At 34.8% G+C, this 20,718-nt stretch overlaps 1 protein-coding gene across 3 annotated transcripts in view; it reads left to right on the forward strand.

Annotated features, from left to right (window-relative positions):
* Positions 1 to 20,431, forward strand: part of CFAP299 (cilia and flagella associated protein 299) — a 628,423-nt gene extending 607,992 nt beyond the window's left edge. For all 3 annotated transcript variants that reach the window (XR_012332087.1, XM_019932792.3, XM_019932793.3), the window contains one exon: positions 16,474 to 20,431. Coding sequence is in view for 2 of the 3 variants with exons in the window: in XM_019932792.3 (XP_019788351.1) it covers positions 16,474 to 16,569 (96 nt within the window). In the remaining variant the exon portion in view is untranslated. The remainder of the gene's footprint in view (positions 1 to 16,473) is intronic.
* The last annotated feature ends 287 nt before the right edge of the window (positions 20,432 to 20,718 follow it).

Raw genomic sequence — 20,718 nt, forward strand, 5'->3', positions numbered from 1 at the left:
TGAACATCAGTAGGGCCATATTTATTATGAATCTATGAATAGCGGAGAAGTTTATGAGTGCATCTTCTCTCTGGTGGTGCCTCTATACTCATCATAGATGGGTGCCAACATGTTATCATTTGAGGCAAATTACAGAAAACTTAATAAATAGCATTCACAGAGTCTTTTCCTTTTTGAAGGCTAAACTATGTACATAAGAAAAGATATAAATTGATTTATAGCATCATTAAGATGTATGAAACAAATTTTTGAATCAGTTTTGAATATCACACAGACTCTTTTAGGGCTCTATTTTAACTGATGCCATATACATATATCAAGAATGTATGTCATGAAGAGTTTTTGTCTATGTCTTTGAAGAATCATTATTGAATCCAAACTGCTGCTTGACTGGTTCAAATAACTTTAACTAAAACACACATTTACAAAGTAATCAATCATGATCTTTCAAAGACTTAGTCAACAATCCATGAAATATAATGTCTTCCTCTTTTTTCCTGGAAGATTTTACTTATAACTCAAAAGATTCATGATGAGTCTGAAGGAAAGTTACTTCCAAAATCTTGGAGAATGAACAAGGATTTGGTTAATTAATGATAAAAGTAAAGAATTATTGGGTGAGACATCCAATGATATTTGGGTACTTCTATTTCTTTAAATTTTATTTTAAGCTTATCTTTTTAAAGATAAAAACTTACTGGAAAAGAATGTCGGTCTCAGAATTAATAAACAAAATTCTAGGCCTTACTTTACTATTAACTGGCTGCATGGCCTTGAGAAATTCACTTTACCTCCCTAGGCTTTACTGTTCACAACTGGAAGATGAGAGTTTATTGTTGTTGTTGTTATCATTATTTTCTGATCTCTGGAGTCCTTCTACAGGCTCAGACCTGATTCACAGAGATTCTGACTCAACTGGGCCCAGAAGTACATATTTTCATAAGTGGCCAGTGTGATTCGGCTGTAGATTGCCATGAACCACAATTTGAAAAAGTCTTATCTATAAAAACACAATAATCTCAAGAGATCTGGTACTCTGTTCCCAAACACAAGTGTTCTCAAACAAAATATAACACATATATTTTCATTTTTATGGACTAGATATAAAAGTAGCATGTACATCACCTACCTGATTTCTTAGCTTTTTCACCCTCGTCAAAGACCCATGATCCTTTTATATTTCATGCATCCACATAGCAGCTCTTACAGGCCTGCAGGAGAGTGAAGAAATAAGCTAATATGTCAAGTTTTTTGAACTACAAACAACGATACGAGTTACGTTTTTATAGTCAGTATTCTTCTTAATAACTTTGCTGACAATTCTTCCTAAGATGAACACCTTCTAATAACTCCATAAAGTGCTATAAAATGTTGTAAGAACAACACAACTCAACTCTCCTTCAATTACTCTCTTTGAAATATTTTATGCTTAAAACTAAAGGGGTCAAGATAAATGAAAAGTGGAAACACTGGTAAACAGGATGTGTTTCCTTTGTACAACACAGATGTAGACTCATTAATTCTGAAGCATGTTTCCTATGAAACATAGTTGTTTGTGAATGGTAAGAGTGGAAAAAAGAAAATTGTGCAGGTCTTAGAACAAGTAATATGAGTTCATTGGTTAATAAATTCCCAATGCAATAAGAGTTTGGTTGCACTGAAAACAGGACCACTGACTTTAACTTCCCTGCAGCTGTATAACATCTGGAAAAAATAAGGTCAGTTTCTACTTTTGAGTGAAGAATGCTTGTCTAAGTGATTCACACCCACCAAAATGTTTCCATTGTATTACCTTTAGAAGGACTGAGGGGACGCAGTTTGCACTCACTCCTCTGCACTATCTGGACAAATGAGAAAAACTAGGCATTTTTCTTTTGCTTTTAGGAAACATTAACCTGAAAGAGTTTGCTTTGAGTCTTAGCCTAACATAGGTGGTCTAAAACCTTCATGATCTACTAATAAGATGAGAGATTGTATAAAATGATTAAAATAGGAAACATCTTCCACAGTTACACCAGCTTTTTTCCTTTCCCCTCCCCTCTTCTATTAACTAATGTGAGAACATATCACCTGGAAAAATGTCTGGTTAATAGGTACTTAATAAATATTCATGGAACAAATGATTAAATGAATGATTCCCTCCAAACACACAAATATAATGCTATAATAATTCAAAGTTGAGGAGTGGATTATGTCACTGATGCTTGAGGTAACAGTGATAGCTAGAAAGGGTACAGTCACACCACTCTGTATTGATCCAAGTAAGTCAGAAAATAAATTACAGGAACTTATCAGTGGAAACAGCTAGTGTTGCCATAATTGTAGGCTTTGTTGAGGTTATGCAGAAACCTTTATTTGGTATGTGCTTTCAAGTGTTCTTGTGCAGTCCCAGGAATATGTAATTTAAGCTGTCTCAAATTAAGACTGTTAAATTAGAATGTTTTTGATTTATGAACAAATTGACACAAACAGGTTAAATGACTTGTTCAAGGTCACAGAGTTCATCATTAGTAGACTCTAGCGATGGAGGTTAAACATAAATTTGAGACACCATAGGGAATGTAAAGATGAGCAAGAGTTCAACCCTTGCCCTTTAAGTGCTTGAAAGATTTTTAAGGAAACAGGCATGTAAAAAATATAACTGCAACATAAGGAAGAAAGTGATATGTTGCAAAAAAGAGAAATGCTTTGGGGATTCAGTGGAAGAGATGACTTTTGATCTGAGGCAGGAGCCAGTGGAAAGGAGATGGTGAGGGGACAGCATTGGGGATTATTAGGTGATTATTAATAGAGGAGGTAATCTTTTAACTGAAATTGAAGAATGATTAAGAATTGAACTCATAGAGATGGAGAAGAAGATAATGCCAGGAATGAAACCTATTAGCAAAGATAAGGTTGATGAGTGTAAAACAAAGGCAAAGAAAACCTAAATAGTTCAATTTGGCTGCTGAATTAGTTTGGAGAAGGAGCAGAATGGGAATTGAGCATGGAAAGGTCATGAAAAGCCTTGAATGCAAGACTGATGAAGACCTTGGAGTAGACCTGACAGGAAATAGGGAAATATGCCCAGGCTCTTGTGCAGGGAAATAACAGGAAGAAAGTTGTGTTTTAAGGAGATTAGAGGGTGTTGATTATGACAGACTAGGGAGAAAGACTGGAGAAAATGAGAGCGTAACAGTAATCCAGGTGAAGAGCAAAGAGAACCAGAATTAGGGGCCCTACCCCAGTTAGGATGTTTCTGAGCTACGTTTTTAGTATCACAACTACCCGGCCACCCAGGTAAAGACAAAACTTAGAGAATATATCAATGAAGAAAAAGTGGTTGAGAGATCTCACTTTACTCCAACACTTAGGAAAGAGAAAGAGAGTTGGTTCTGGTGCTGGATGAGTATAGAGAAAAAGGTGGATGGATGTTAGTCAGTCTGTCGCCTCTTCATTCTTCCTTCCATCCTCCTGTTCCTCGTCTGATGTTTACTGAGTAACTACTGGGCACTGTGAGGTATAAAAAGTGGACCCGAAAGGTGGGTTTCTTGCCCTAAAAAGCTTATAGGTTAATTGGTGGGCAGGTGAGAACATAAAATACGCAGAGAAATGGCAAGCTGGAAAGTGACCTGAGAGGAAAGAAAATGCTCCAAGAATTCAAAGGAGGAAGAAGTTACTTTGGACCTAAAGCATTCAAAAAAAAGTTAATGAAAGAGATGGCATCTGAACTGGATCTTGAAGGATGAATATGGTGAAAACATGAGGACTGGAGCAGAGGAGTATACTGATAGGAAGGAACATCACATAAAAGGTGTGGAAGCACAGAGCATGTGGCTACATGGGAAGGGAGAGGAGCTCCTTTTGGCTAAAGAGTCATTCTCAGCATGGGCCAGACATCAGAATCACCCAGAAAGTTTTAGAATATTTGATCCCCAAAGATTCATCCCCAAAGATTCTAGTTTAATTGGTCTGGGTGGAAGGCCTGGGCATCCATACTTTTTAAAAGCTCCCAGGTGATTCTTAACTGCAAGCAGTTGAGACCAAGGTACAGGAAGGAGAGAAATAGCAGAGAAGTTTTGAGAGAAAATTGAACTCCAAGAGTGGAAGCCAAATCTAGTGAGTTTTTGCCATTCTGCACAGTTCAATGAAAATCTGTACCATTTGTGTTATGACTTAGAATCAAAATTTCTGAGTACAAAAATGATTAAGACATTTTGAAAGGAGGTTATTTTTCTGTTGGCTAAACTCCAATTGGTGTTCAAAAGAAAATCAATTGTATGAAAAATATGAAATACAGTAAGACAGAGGCTCCTTTTTGTTACTTTGTTTCGTGTCTAATAGAGTGCATTTGAATATAGTTCCCTGATAAATAGCTGATAACAAAACAAGCAAACAAACAAACAAACAAAAATGTTAAAAGATCTTAGAGATGTGTGGTTTCTATTAGATGTAAGAAATTGAAACAAAAGACATTATTATAGCATAAACCTTTCTGGTTCACCCTGAGTGTCACAGAACTTGGACAATATGCAATGCAGACCGTGCATTGATTTAGCAGGATGTATTTCTTTTCTCTTTACATATCAATACTCCTGTCTATACAGCAGGCGCTCCCCAACCCAGTCTCCCCTTTTTGAAAATCACAACTGTTCAAACATAAAAATGTGCTACTTTGGAATGCAAACTGTTATCACAAGAGCTCTTCATCAACATCCAGCCCACCATGGCTTGATTAGTAGCAATTTCCTTCACTTCTATATAGCATTTCCCCTTCCTCTCTCCTCACGCCAGCCAATCAGGAGAACACTAAGCTCCACCCCCTAGAGGTTCAAACTGCATAGGTCTGTGGCAAGGCCCAGGAATTTGTATTTTTTTAATATTTTATTTTATTAGAGTATAGTTGATTTACAATGTTGTGTTAGTTTCAGGTGTATAGCAAAGTGATTCAGTTCTACATTTTTTTTTTTCTTTTTCAGATTCTTTTCCCATATAGGTCATTACAAAACATTGAGTATAGTTCCCTTTGTTATACAGTAGGTCCTTGTTGTTTCTCTGTTTTGTTTGTAGTAGTGTGTATATGTTACTCCCAAATTCCTTATTTATGCCCCATCTTACCTGTCCCCTTTGGAAACCATAAGTTTGTTTTCTATGCCTGTGAGTCTATTTTATGTTTTGTAAATAAGTGCATTTGTATCGTTTTTTTAGATTCCAGATATAAATGATATCATATGATATTTGTCTTCTGTCTGACTTATTTCACTTAGTATGATCATCTCTAAGTTCTTCTGTGTTGCAGCAAATGGCAATATTTCATTCTTTTTTATGGCTGAATAGTATTCCATTGTATGTATGTATATATATATATATATATATATATATATATATATATATATATATATATACACCGCATCTTCTTTATCCATTCATCAGCCAGTGGATATTTAGGTTGCTTCCATGTCTTGACTATTGTAAACGGTGCTGCAGTGAACATTGGGGTGTATATGTCTTTTTGAATTATGGTTTTCTCCAGATATATGCCCAAGAGTATTTTTAAATGTCTCCTCAGGTGAACTTAAAGATTAGCTGGATTTGATATATACTGCTTTTCATAGTGATATATCATTAGCTATTGTTTCACCTTACCATATGTCCATAAGGTAATCAAACTTCATTCCTCTAAAACACCTTTTAAGTCAACAGTGTTAATTTTAAGTAGCCTAAATTACACATTCCTGAGACTGCACAAACTGACTACAAAGTACAAACCGTACAGCAAAGGCTTCTGGATAACCTCCACAGTAATATGAATGACCGCAGTAGATGCTTCCACTGATAAATTGCCGCTATTTTTCCTTCCTTACTTGGATCATTATAGAATAAGGGTGATGGTACTCATTCTTGCTGTCATGGCCTCATCAAGAATCATTTTGTCAGGTAGGTTTGCCCAGAGGCTTATATGAAACATACATGACAGAGACTTATAAAGCATAAACTGAAACGTAGGGCAGAAACCCTTTCTGGTCTCTAGTGCTAGCATATGGCAGGTGCTTAGTAAACATCTGTGAAATGAATAAACTGAATATTAAATATTTGCTAAAGAAATGAATAGGAGGGCCAAAAATATCCTGGAAACTTTTGAGGTTAACTTTAAACTATTTTAGGATCTTAGACATTTGAAACATATGTAGAGTTAATGCTATTTTCAAAGAGTTGAAAATTGCCAGAGTAATTGACTCTGGTGCTTTTCTGTCCTTGGTAGGTGAGTTAACCCTGGGGGTCCTTTGCTGAACTTTGGAGTGCTGATTCTAGGTGTCCAGGGCAATGGCGCTGTGTTAGGTTCTTGGTATTTTATTATTTTTTAAAATGAATGTATAGTCATTATTGTATATGATACAGATGCAAAAAGACACAAAAAATCAAAAAGCCACATTTTACTTTCTTTTTCTACGAGCAAAACAATATCTAGTGAACAACGTTTAAAATTAAAAATAACTTCTACTAATGAAAACATATGTTTTTGTTTTGGGGGGTTTTGCTTGTTTGTTTGCTGAATTTAGAGGACGATTCCAGCAATACCTCCTCACAGCTCCTCTCTCCTCTGTTCCACAACCCCCCACCCAAACACTTGCTACTGTTAGTAGGAAAGGGTTAATTGCCTCCTAATTCTGCCTCCCAGTTCATTGGCTATGTTAAAATCATCTGGAGCCTGTCACAGGCTGAAATTTCTCTTCTCAAAATGGTGGCCCATAACATTCCTACATCCTTTCCGCAGATGGTTCGAATTTATTCTCTTGAAGCTCCACCCTCACTGAAGGTCCTCAGTTTTACAGTCTGTCTTTTTACAGGGCCAAGGTATATTTCCTATTGGATAGTTTTAAAAAGAACCCATATTGACTAGAATAGGTTTAAGAGAAGCTATGATTTCTTCAAAGTCTCCAACAGCGTTCCCTCAACTCCACGCAAACTTGAATTAATGGGGCAAGGGATACTTACTGAATCACCAGCACCACTTTTTTGGCTCCTGGATTTTCCTCAGAGAGCTCTTGTAAAAGTTGCTTTTTAACAGTGGCACAGTCACAGTTATTAAGTAAAGTGGAGGCCTTGCCAACTTTCTGGTTTTGCTGCCCAAATTATTGAATGTTTGGTTGATTATAGCCCTAAAACACCCACATACTAAGAAGCTTTTAAACATTTTCTCCCCTGGGCAATCACCTGGTATACCTGAACTGAAAGTCCACCACATATAAATTAAGTATTTACTCAACTAACTGCTAAAATCAATGGCCTTGAGGAATACATTAAAAATTACACAACAGAGCTTGGCTTTTATGAATTAAAACTCCTAAAGCTTAAATGTGATGATCTCTTCTCAACCTGGAAAACTGATTTTAATTTTTATGCAGTATTATGCAACAACCCCTAGAGATAAGCACATTGTTGTTAAGGGTCCAATATATGAACTCATATATAAGGTGTAGCACAGAAAAGGTGAGCTGGAGGAAAGAAAAAAATTAAATATATAATTTTAAATTATATATATATATATATATATATCAATGCTTAGTAATGAAAGTATGAATGATAACCCTTCACTGTCCAAGCTGAATATCTGCTGTGAAAAGAAAAGTACATATTTCAATAAAACATATATGACAAAGGAAAATTGTTGTTTTAAGCCTCTGACTAGGAAAGCCTAATCAAACATTGTGCCAATGGTAAAACAGGCCAAAACAGAAATGAGAATGGAGAAATTTGAGGAAGAGAGCTTTAGCCCCAATTCATGCTCACTTTTTTGCAAAATTTATCACAAATCAGGACGTGGAAGGTTAGTTTCTTGGCTAAATGAAAGGATTAAATAAGAACAAAATAATTGTTTCCTTCATGATTTCAAAGACTGATAACTAATGATAGAGAAGCAGGCACCAGAAACACAGAGTCAGGTGTGGAGTCATTGTTGGTGCAAGACCACAGTTAATAGATCATTTCTAATTCAAAGAGAGCATGATTTCTTCTGGGTCTCAACAGTTGAACACATAGTCAGCTCCTTAACGATTCACCACCCCAGCAGATGCTTATAGTTTCTGAGTCACTAAAATCCTAAAGCAGGTTGAGGGATATTGAAATATATTGGAACATGGAACACACTAGCATGAATAGTGATCAAGTCCATTGGCAAGAGAGAAAAATCTCATGTTGATAACTTCTAAATGGTTATTGCTGCTTGGGATGTCTTCAGCATAAATATTGGTGGCCTCAGTGATACACATAGCCTCAAATAGCTGAAGCAAGAGTAAAAAACACAATAAAACAAACAAACAAATGGCAGCCCCAACTTGGTAACCCAGAACACTGCCTTAACAAGCACGTGAGGCTGCTCTCCAGAGAATAGGTTCTTAACCTTTTGGGAAACACAACTTATTTTAACAATTTGATACATTTTATGGATTTGCTCAGAAAAGAAAATGCACACATGGGGCCACACACAGAGTAATATAATAATATTTTAGGATATTCACAAGACCTGTCTAAGTCTCTTAATGAATTCCATTTGAGAACTGAAGACCTAAGGGCTCTCCAAAATGCCTGGGATCAATTGAAAGGGGCTAGAAGAACAACAGGACAAGTGGGAAAGTGTGGGGTATAACCACCAGGACTCAGGCAGGGAAAAGCTGTTTAAGAGGGGCAATAGGTAAAATGAGTTGGAGTTAAATAGATCTTATCCGCTTCGTGATTAAGGCAAATTACTTAACCCCTTCAGAGCACTTCTCTACCTCGGTTTTCTCATCTGTTAAATCTGTAAAAAACAACCATTTTACACAAGGCTGTTGTGCTGATTAAATGAGAGAACGTGTTTAATGTGCTATTGGATAGGTGCTCTGTGAATAGATATTGTTTCCTGATGGTGTATCAACTTAGAAAAAAATGAAAGTTCTAAAAGAATTTCATTTTTTTATTGGAATAGTTAAAAACTGGATATAATCCATATGTCCATGACTGGGCAATGATTAAATAAATTATGATACATCATCACAGTGAAATAGTATGAAGCAGCTTTAAAAATGAGTTAAAGCTATACTTATTGAAGATGATGTGCTAGTATGGATAGATGTTTATTTACACTATTAAATGGAAAAAGCAAGCTGTAAAACAATATTCTACCCTGTAAAGTACTCACCATTTATATAAGGATTGCCCACTGATGGACATTTAGGTTGGTTTCTGTTTTTCTCCCTAGGTTTAAATAACAACTCTCTATAACCAAGCTTCTGATTTTTTTCTTTAAGATGGACTCCTAAAAAGGAAATTGCTTAGTCAAAAGATACATACATTGTAAAGCTTTAGAGAGATATTGTCAAATCACTTGGCAGTTAACCCATATCAATTTACAATTATACCTGAACTGTTTAAGACTGCCCCCAAACCATGCTCTATTTATTTTGCATACTTTTGAAGCTTTGTTAATTTTATAGTTCAGATTAATTGAGGGTCACTTTGATTTTCATTTTCAATTATTATCAGGGATGAACATTTCTTTCACATGCATGTTAGTATATTGCCCTCTACACACTTTTCTATGGAGTTTTAGTAGGGTTTTTTTTTTTCATTAAATTTAAAGTATGAAAGGTAGAAAATCTTTGGCTTTCGTATTTCTTCGTGACACATTCCAATTTAGATATCTATCTTTTCACATGTATAATATTTTTGGCATACAAATTTTAAATTTTATATAGTCCAAACTATTGATTCCCCTTTCTGATTTCTTCCCATGTTTCTGTTTAAAAAGATTCCCATACTAAGAATGGGCAAGTATTTAATGATATTTTCTTATAGATTGGTTTATGGTTTCCTCTATACATTTAAATCTATAACTTTTCTCAGATTTTGTAGAGTAAGTTTAGGGTCTTTTTACTTTGTTTGGTCAATTATTCTTTTTCAGCAATTTATAACCAATGATCTATCCCAGTGTCTTGTTTTACTCATATTTTATATTTGGCTTGGAGTCCCCATCTCTCCTGGGACCTAGTAGTGACTTCAGGCAGAAGTCTTTTAGCAAGTCCTTACAGTGCTGTGAACTTGTGCAGAATTTTCTCAACCAACTGCATTGTTTGTTGTTGTTGTTGTATATGTGAGATTATTTCTAGCATTCTTGTTATCTATGATTAAGGATATAGATATAAAATGAGCATGTATCAAAGATTTTTAACTCATTAATTAATGAGGAACTGGTAGATGTTACTATTGATTCCAAGAAGAATTCAGAGCAGAGACATATAAAGGGAAAAAGAAATTTTGAAATGAATTTACAACTAGATGCAAAACTGGTCTATCAAAATCAGTGCAAAACTTAGTTGCAGTCCATCAAACACACCTGCTTTGCATTTATACAGACAAGAAGTATTTGCATTATTATCAGATTTCTACCACTTACAGAGTTGTAATATCAATCAAAGATGAGAAAACCTAAATTAGTGAGTAGTCAAGATAGTCACCATTTGTTTTTTGCCCTTTCACAGTCTCTCACAATTCTCCCTGACAGTCTCCTCCCCTCTTTTTATCATAATAATTTCAAAGAAAGATTATTCTTATAAAATAAAGCTGGTCTCATTAGAGTTGACTGATTTTTTACATAGGTGAAGTAAAAATTTTATTTATCATATTGGACACCTTAAGTTGCCCATGTAAACCCTAAATCCATACAATTTTGAACAAATACTAAATTAAACTGTGCTTGGAAATTTTCATAAGAACTCTCAAATTGGATTTTTAAAAACCTCTATTATTTCTTGACCTGAGGCTAGGAAACCAAGCCCAAGGAATGCTCAAGTTAGTTACACAGAATATATAATATTCTCGGACTTTTTAAGTCAAGAAATAGGCCAGGGCTTCGTAGACATTGCTTCCATAAGTAAAGTCAAACTTAATCCCTGAAAAGAGTGGCTGTTTCTACCTGATTAAATAAGCATTATTTTCAAGTATGACATTCTAGTCAAGGCCCTGATTTTATAATTTGTACAATTATATTATGTACAATTATAGATGACAGAGCATTATTGAACCTATGCAAATAACTAAATGGCTGTGGAAAGTAAGGAGACTTAATATAAATTTCTGAATCCTGGAAGAGAAGTGGGAATCAGATATCATTTTAAAATGTTTCACTTCAGTTTACAAAAGCAGACTTTACTAAATTGCAATGGGTTACATATTGCTTAACAAGAGAGAGATAGGGTAGTTCTTATATATCTGAAAATAAAAGCTTAAAAGAATATTAAGAATATTCCAGACAAATAGCCACAATATAATTTCTCTTATTAGTTCGTTCAGTCTTATTATAATTGATTCCTGCTCCACTGGATCTTTGGTTAGCTGTCCTATGCAGTCCTCTCGTTTGGCCAAAACAGGACCTGGAAATCGGCGGTGCAGTTTGGAAGTTGTCTAATCTATGTCAGCTCAGCTTTGAAGTGTCAATAATTGAAGTACCTGGTATAGTTCTTTTCTACAATATTCTGACACTTTTCTTCTTAGTTGAAGACACAGATTCTCACCTGTAACTATAAGAGAGACATCAAGAAAGCATCAGAGTAAAACAATACCATCTGTAGGTGATAGGGACTTAAAATGTCTGAGTGATTTATTACTAATAATTTTCAAATGTGAACAGTCTGATGAGGGTTCATAATAAGAATAATGCAGAAAACAAAATGGTTAGTGCTTTCTGTGGTATGCAAAACAAAGATGATAAAGCCATTCCCTGCCCCCTGCAAAAAAAAAATATGACAAACCATCTAAGGATAATGATTAAATTTATTTTAAAAGAAGTTTGTGAGTGCTGTACTTGATTCAGAAAAATGGATGAAAATAATTTTATAGAGGAAGAACTATTGAGATATGATGTAAAATAATCCTGAGATATAATTGTTTATAACAGGAACATCAAGTAAGAGGTTCAGTAAGTCTGCAGTAAGACCTAAACATTTTTATCTTTAAAAACAAGAGCTGAAATTATGACAGATAACATTATACTACTGTTGTCTAATATCATCAGGCTCAGTACCACCAGAACTCTGCTAAATACCACAAAATCTGATGGAAATATTCCTAAGAGTTGCAATCAGTGTTTACCCTGAGGGTAAAGCCATATTATAAGACAAGAAGGGCAATGACATAACTCCAGGGACTTCCCAAAAAGCACACAAAATATCTGAAATATTTATGTTAATAACATTATACCTATACAAATCTAACCTCGGCAGGGCTGAGCATCTCTTCTGATTTAACAACTCTTCCCACAGAATTCTACAGAAAAATCTAATTCTTTCTGGTACCTAATTTCAAAGGTGAAAAAATAAATCTTTGTGATTTTTCCAGGGCCCCTCTGGGAAATCGCAAATATATCTTCTGGTGTAAAATATATCTGGAAGGTTTTATTTAATTTTTCTATACTTAGGATCCAATTATAGAAAGTCAAAAATTAGGAAAAAAATTATCAGAAGATATTTGGACACTTGATTAAGATAGGATCAGGGTGCTACAAAAAATAATACTGAGTTAACTAATTAAACATTTAAGACAATAAAACATTTAAAAATAAACATTACATTAACATGATTGTAAAGAACCTTAGCTCTTTATAAGTGAGGAATTTTTGTTCTTTGTTTTCTTTTATTTGTTTCTTATTTTTTTCTTTCTTAAACAATCAAGGATGTAAGAAATTCATCATAAAGGACAGAAAATTATTCTTGTAAGACACAATTTGCTACCTAGACAGATTACACAGAAGGTATAAAAAGAAAAAAAGAAAAGAAAAGACTTTCATATAGTAGGCAAAGGAATTAGCCAGTAATCAAGTTCATCAAGACAGGGCAAACTTAACTAAAATTTTAGCACATTTCATCACTTCTATTCAGACTCAAGTACTATAAACCAAGGAAAGGAAAATTTACTTCCAAATTTTGTCCTTCATTTTGCTTTTTCATATCACAGCAATTCTCAGGAGATCCATGAACTCAAAATAATTTTTATATTAATAGTAAGATGTTATTTCTGTTAACATTTCAGTTATATTCATCATAGCTATAATCAAATGAATCAGTATTTTAAATTTGCTGAATTTCCACTTCCAGTATGGTAAATATTGAAAGTTATAATCCACATAAAATTTCTTTGTGGTCTTCAGTAAGTCCCAAGATTTTACAGAGGTTCTGAGATAGAACAAAAGAGAAAAAAAGAAAAGCCTGAAAAGCACTACTATATATACATTATATAGTTATGTTTAATATATATTGTGTATAATTATAACGGTGTATAGCAGTGATTTTTTTTAAAGATTTAACTTTATTTTTCGCTACGTTGGGTCTTTGTTGCTGCGCGCGGCCTTTCTCTAGTTGCATCAAGCAGGGGCTACTCTTCATTGCCGTGAGCAGGCTTCTCCTTGTGGTGGCTTCTCTTGTTGCAGAGCACAGGCTTCAATAGTTGTAGTACGTACGTGGGCTCAGTAGTTGTGGCTTGCGGGCTGTAGAGCACAGGCTCAGTAGTTGTAGTGTACAGGCTTAGCTGTTCCGCGGCATGTGGGATCTTCCCGGACCAAGGACCAAACCCGTGTCCCCTGCATTGGCAGGCAGATTCTTATCCACTGCGCCACCAGGGAAGTTCCTATAATAGTGACTTTATATATATAAACATATATAAATTATAAATATATAAAAATTATATAAATTATATTTATAAATATATAAATTATAAATATATAAATGTATAAGCTATATATAAATGTGTTATATGTGTATATAGATATGTATAATTACTACTATATACTGTTATAAAGCCTCCACTATAGGATATAACTACTTTCTCTTTGAAACACAAAAGCAAAGAGACAGTGGTATTAGTCTGTCCCTATTGCTTATGATGTAGTCTCAACCATTCATATTAATTGTGATTTTTAACCAAAGTAACTTCTATTTCATAGAGAAAACTAGAGGTGGATAACTAAGTACTGTCTCTCTCCTAAAAGCATTTTAACAGACAAGCAAAGTTTATATTACATCTTTGTACAGCCACACACAGATCTTTTTAAAGAGACAAAATGAACAGTTCATTAACATGACCCAAGATAGGAACTTTCCATTGGATATAAGCAAAGTATATAAACTTAAAATTATTCCTAATAATTAGGCATCAAATTTTCAGTATTCTACCATAATTAGAAACTATCTGGATATCATATGAATATTCATTATGTGGCCTCTCCCGTTGTGGAGCACAGGCTCCGGACGCGCAGGCTCAGCGGCCATGGCTCACGGGCCTAGCCACCCCACGGCATGTGGGATCTTCCCGGACCGGGGCACGAACCCGTGTCCCCTGCATCGGCAAGCGGACTCTCAACCACTGCGCCACCAGGGAAGCCCTAAGTTTTTATATTACTTAAAGATCTGGGGAATTATATTCAAGCTGACATAGTAAAAAACAAAATTACTGTTGACATAAAGTTGTCAGAAAAATGATTTGATTTTGTTGAATACAGACTTACATTTCTCATTATCTTAAAGATTGTGTCAGAGTAACGTTAGCTTATTTGACCAGTATATCTCAATAAGTTAAAAAAAAAGTAAACCCAAGTACAGTAGAATAAAATGTATATGCTTATGTTATACCTAACATTGATAAATCAGAGGACAAGCTGTTTGCATTAAACCAAAATTATTACAGTAGTCTGATTTACCAAATATTTATCTCAATTATATGACCTTAAGTTGTTTAAACATTTCTGTGAGAATAACTTTTTAAGGATAGCACATTTGAAGTATCCAAACTTTAATTTCCATATTTTCCTGGAAGTTTATAAATATTTGACTTACATAAGAGCTTACTTGTATAAGAACTCTATAGGCCAATCAGAACAGAGTTTCTTTAATTTAGGAGACTTTTAAGTTTAATTTATGAATTCCTCCAGAGATAGGAAAATATTATATACTCACACATAAAGATGTAAAGGCCTTTCTGAATTCTAAGCATATATACACACAGACATGTAGGGAACGTATAGCTTCAAATCTAAACATTAGCCACAGTTCAAAAGTAAATGCAAAGAAGTTACCAGTCCATATATCAAAGAGTTGTCCTCTTTCCTGATGCACATGGGATTCTTAATTTCTTCAAAGTAGACAAGTAAACAAATAAAGAAAAACTGCTAACAAATCAGATTCTCTGTTATCTCTCCCTCAAGAAAGAATAAATCTCGGTGATCTATTAATCTATTTACAGAGATCACTAAGGTTAAGACGTAAAATCAAATTCCGAATCATTGTTGTCACCAATGGGGAATAATTTATTCATTGTAAAAGTTCCGAAAACACAAACAAAACGCAAAAATAGCAAAAAGGAAAATATGTAAAATTAATTTACAAATTGGTACAAAGCAGGTCCCAATACAGGGCAATAATCAATTGCATGCCACTGGTCGCAATTAATTTGCATCTTTGTAGACAAGAATATATTGCATTATTATCAGTTTTCTCCAACTTAAAGATTTGTAAAATGGTACAAAAACGTGGACAGGTAAGCCACTCGAGACACCCACTCCTTTTGTTTTACCCATTTCAAAATCTTTACAATTTTACAAACTGTATTTAACCAAAGATGGGTCAAATATATTCTTTCTCACTAGTGTAAGAAAATGAATACTATGGGGAAAAGGCAATATCAAAGCTTCTCTCTAGTCCCAGATCTAAATTTCTTATCATCTCTTCCTACAAGAGAAGGAGAGAGAGCGAGTAACATCATTCTTTTGTACTTCAAATATAGAAAAGGCCCAATGACTAATATTTTGCAATTGTAGATATTGTCTGACTCGTTTAGCATCTGTTTTCTCTTACCAGTACCACATTAGTGAACACTTGCCCCCATAGGCATTCCCTAGGAGCCTGTAAGCATGACAGACTATCGTGAATAAAGGCAAAAGGACCAAACCTTTTTTCACAGATTACAATACAAAGGGGGAAAAAAGTAGATCAAATAGTTTTTAAACTGATAAGAAATTTTTTATGAAACCCACCAGGGACAGGTAGTTAGTTACACTAGTCTGAACCAGTTCCAAACTTGAGACATTTTTATTTGACAAACTTGAAATCAAGATAGCATTCTTTTTGACTTATTACCCTGCAATCACATGTGTTTACAAAACCCTCCCCTGGGAACTTTGCAGAGTTAGTGACCCATGGGGTTCAGCAGAGTCTAGACAAGCATGAACCTGGGGAACACTGCTTTGATCCTAGATATTTTCAGTAATGTCACAACCCAGGGCCTCAAAGCTTCTGATTGGAATTATTACCGCTCCTGAGAAAAAGAATCTGGGGGGAAACACAAACATATCTCCATGGCCACAGCCTTCTTAGTTCTGTTTGCTGCAACATTGAAGCACGAAGAAAATTCATTTAATGCTAATTATTTACATGGACTGGACTGATTAACGATATGATTTTTGTATTTTAGGCTCAACCAGGTGACAACTCTACTAGAACCCCTATCCAGACAGAGCTCTACATACAAGCTGTCATTTTTGACCACTTTTCCAGAAGAAAGACTTAACTACCAACATGTTAGATGGTTTCCTAATGGTTTGCTAAATTTAAATGACTCCTATAACCAGAAGCAAATTAGAATAATAAATGAGTCCTGTAGCTATAAGGCAAATCAGAATAATAAAAGTTGATAAAGAAATTAGAAAGAAAATCATGATCTTGATTATCTGTTTTGTGGTACAAATAACTTCTTAATCTGATTTGAGGTTTTTCTAAATTTTTTTCCCCCTAAACACTGAAGCTGATTGCAGTAGTTCATGGGAGAAAATCTTATGGCTATTTCAAAGATATAGTCATTAGTGACTTCTTTTGTACCTCAGATTTTCCACGTGTTTCCAAATGTTCCAAAAATGTTCTGGGTCCTACTATTGCCAAATATAGCAGGCCAAGCCTTATACCACATGTCAGTGCTAGCTCCCGAAATCACTGGAAGACAGGCGTAAGGAAATATAAATACAAGGTTTTTAGTAGCACTACATGAGTAAATATAATCTGAAATATCCCATGAGATGATGTATAAAATGATTGAAGTGTTTGATATGTTTATGTGCGTGGACAATATGAACCCCATGACAATAAAGCTGAGAAAATGAAATCTAAAGGAAACCAGAAGATTTTAGAGAAATGAGGACCTCAAAAGAGTGAAGAACATGTTTTCCTAATATACCCCTGCAGGTGACTTTTGTGCAGAAAAGATGTTCAGAGGCCATTTGTGATTTAAGATTCATATCTGGCTCTTCCTCTTCTCCTTCCCATTGTCTTTCTTCCCTTTCTAAACAATCCAGTTCTAAAGCAATTAGGTGGAGCCAAGCAAGGTAGAAGTCTGCTCAGTGTGGGTATGGGGGTGGGAAATCCCGGAGCAGGAATTCCCCGGTTGCAATGGGGTGACAAGGCTGTATTCATGGTGGAGGTGATGGTCTGGCACGAGGTGTCAGATCTCAGTCTAGGTGAGTAGCGTGGTGTTAAATTAGAATTGGATATATTGGTGTGATCTCATCATTTTCAATATATACAACAGGTACAGAATATATGTTAATGTGTGTATGTCTGCATATTCCAATGCTCCATCCACTGAGAGGGCCTTGGAGCAGCAGCACCCAATATCAGTGAGCACAGCACACCTAGCACCCAGATCTTAGTTTCTCAACACCATTTTCTGCCAAAGGGAAGAAGGGATCCTTAGAAAAATGACTGATTCCAGGGCTGAGGCAGGGAAAATAAAAGAGTCTGGAATCTCTGTGCCAGAAAGCAAAGCAGTTCTGGAAAAATGAAGGGGACTTATCAAAAGGACACAGAATCCACCTTGAAAGTGTTCCCACTGGCCAAATCTGGGACAGTTTGAGCATCAAAATAAATAGTGATAACAACAGGCATAAAATAGGAAACCATGAGTCTATACTGATCTATGTAAATGAGTAATTGATGAGGAATGGGATATTTACATAGTATCTCACATAAAATACTTATTAATTACAGAGGGAAAAATGGAAAAGCCTGAAAGACACCACTTTCATAAGTGATCAAAGAGAATATGATTAGTAATGAGGTGAACTGAATTTGTTCCCCACCGAAGAAGGTGCAACAGAGGAACTCAGCATCCCTTTTGTAATAATCCTGCCAAAGTTGCATAACCTGAATCTAATCAAGAGAAAACACAGACAAACCCAAATCCAAGGACATTAAACAAAATAACTGGCTTGACGTCTTCAAAAGTGTCAAGATCATCAAAGTAGAAGACTGAGAAATTGTCCCAGATTGAGTGAGACTAGAGAGACATGATAATCAAATGCAACACAAGACTCTGAGTTTCATTCGTACCGTATAAAGGGAATTTGGGGACAACTGGTGAAAATTGAATGATTTCTGAAGATTAGATGGTAGTAATATAAAAATGTTTATGTCCTGATTTTGATGATTATGTTGTGGTTATATTAGAAAATGTCCTTGATCGTAGGAAATTACACTAAAGCATTTGGGAGTCAAAGGGCATCATGTCAGCAAATTATTTATAAAATTTTATGGGGAAAAATTATTTGTGCTGTACTTGAAGCTTTTCTGTAAGTCTGAGATTGTTTTTGAAATAAAATAATTTGATTTATTATATTTATCAGTTCAAAACTCTACTTATATTTTAAGTATGTATACAAATTAGTTTGTTCTATAGATTTGATGAAATTTTAGCAATCATTTTTATTTCTTCCATAATTCAGTTAACTAAATTCCTTTAAACATTTTAAATTTTATTTATGAACTTCATTACGTTCAATTTTCTAATGAATTCAAATTTCCAAGTAACAAATAAGCTTTCATACACATTTAAATAGCTGTCATAAATTTAATAAATTAAAATTGTAATGATTCATGTTCTCTTAAAGTTTAAATATAGTTCACAAATTTATAAAATTTCAATTTAAAATAGTCTGAATTAACTATTCAAATATCACATTTTATTTTTAAATAAAAGTAACTTCTATCAAGATTTAAATTTCTCTTAATCCCTTTTTCTAGGAGCTGCCTCTCAGCTGATCTAATTTAGATATTTTTTCTTTTTTTTATTGAAGTATAGTTGATTTGCAATGTTGCATTAGTTTCAGGTGTACAGCAAAGTGATTCAGTTATATATACTTTTCATATTATTTTCCATTATAGGTTATTACAATATATTGAATATAATTCCCTGTGCTATACAGTAAATCCTATTGCTGATCTATTTCATGTATAGTAGTTTGCATCTGTTAATCCCATACTCCTAATTTATCCCTCCCCTCCCCATTCCTTTCCCCTTTGTAACTATAAACAGTAAGTCCCCTACATACAAACCTTCAAGTTGCAAACTTTCAAAGATGTGAAAGTACGTTCACATCTCCAATCATGTAAGTTAGTTCACGTGTCTGGCATACATTGTCATATGTGTGCATCCTCTACAAGTGGTTGTGCTTTTGTGTACTTTACTGTACAGAACTGTATAGAGTACAGTAGTACAGTCTCTTTATTTCAAGCCCAGGATGTCCAGAAGCAAGCGTAAAAGCAGCGGTGATGTAGCTGGTACTGCTAAGAAACGCCAAGCAATAACAATGGAACTTGCTGTGCATAGCAAGGAGGAAGAGAGAGAGGAAGAAGTAACTGAAGAACTGAAGAGATTCACGACACAACAAATGGCTAGGGGATTTTCTTCATTTGAGGAGGCACTGTTAGTTTTTGAGGCACAGGATCCGAAAGTAGAATGGTACACAAAAGTTGAAGCAATGCAACCTTCTGCAAGGTTCAGAATGCAATCCAGTGCTACCATGTCATCTATGATGAGAAAAAAAGAGCTACTATCCAGACATCACTGGGTCGTTTTTTCAAGAGAGTAGAAAGAATAGAATCCAGCAAGGAACCAGAACCTGTGCCATCAACATCAGGCGTGAGTGAAATTGCAGCTTGCCCTCCGTGTCCTGTTGCTGACGATCCTTCAGCTCTACCATCTCCCACCTCCTCCCCCTCGTCCAGTCAGTAACTCTTCTTGCCTGTTCACTCGATGCCAGCCCCTGGATGCCAGCTGTTGTACTGTACTACTGTACTTTTCAAGGTACTGTACTGTGAGATTTAAAATGTTTTCTTTATTTTTTGTGTTTGTTTGTTTTTTATGTATTATTTGTATGAAAAGTATTGTAAACCTATTACAGTACAGTACTATATAGCCAGTTGTGTTGGTTGGGTACCTAGACTAACTTTGCTGGACTTAAAAACACACTCTCGGAACAGAACTTGTTCGTGTGTAGGGGACTTAACTGAATTTGTTTTCTATGCCTGTGAGTCTGTTTCTGTTTTGTAAACATTTTAAACTGGAAAAATAATGCTTACCTATTAAATACTCTATCCTCTAATATGCCAGTGTTTCTTAAATGTTTTAACTATTTTAAATATTTTTAAGTGCAGGTATTTCAAATATTTAAAATACTTTGTATATTTACAGATTATTCCTATATTTAGTCCCATGGTTTAAGACACAAAAATTAATTATGTCATCACAAGTAATTTTTACTTTACCTTCTGAACTGAATTTAATGATAGTAAATACTGAACAGAGATTTGAGTTAGGTTATGGGATGTTTTTGTTTGCTAGGGCTGCCATAAGAAAATACCACAAACTGGGTGGCTGAAACAACAGAAA

This window comes from Tursiops truncatus, chromosome 5 (genome assembly GCF_011762595.2).
Source record: "Tursiops truncatus isolate mTurTru1 chromosome 5, mTurTru1.mat.Y, whole genome shotgun sequence".
Lineage (NCBI taxonomy): Eukaryota > Metazoa > Chordata > Mammalia > Artiodactyla > Delphinidae > Tursiops > Tursiops truncatus.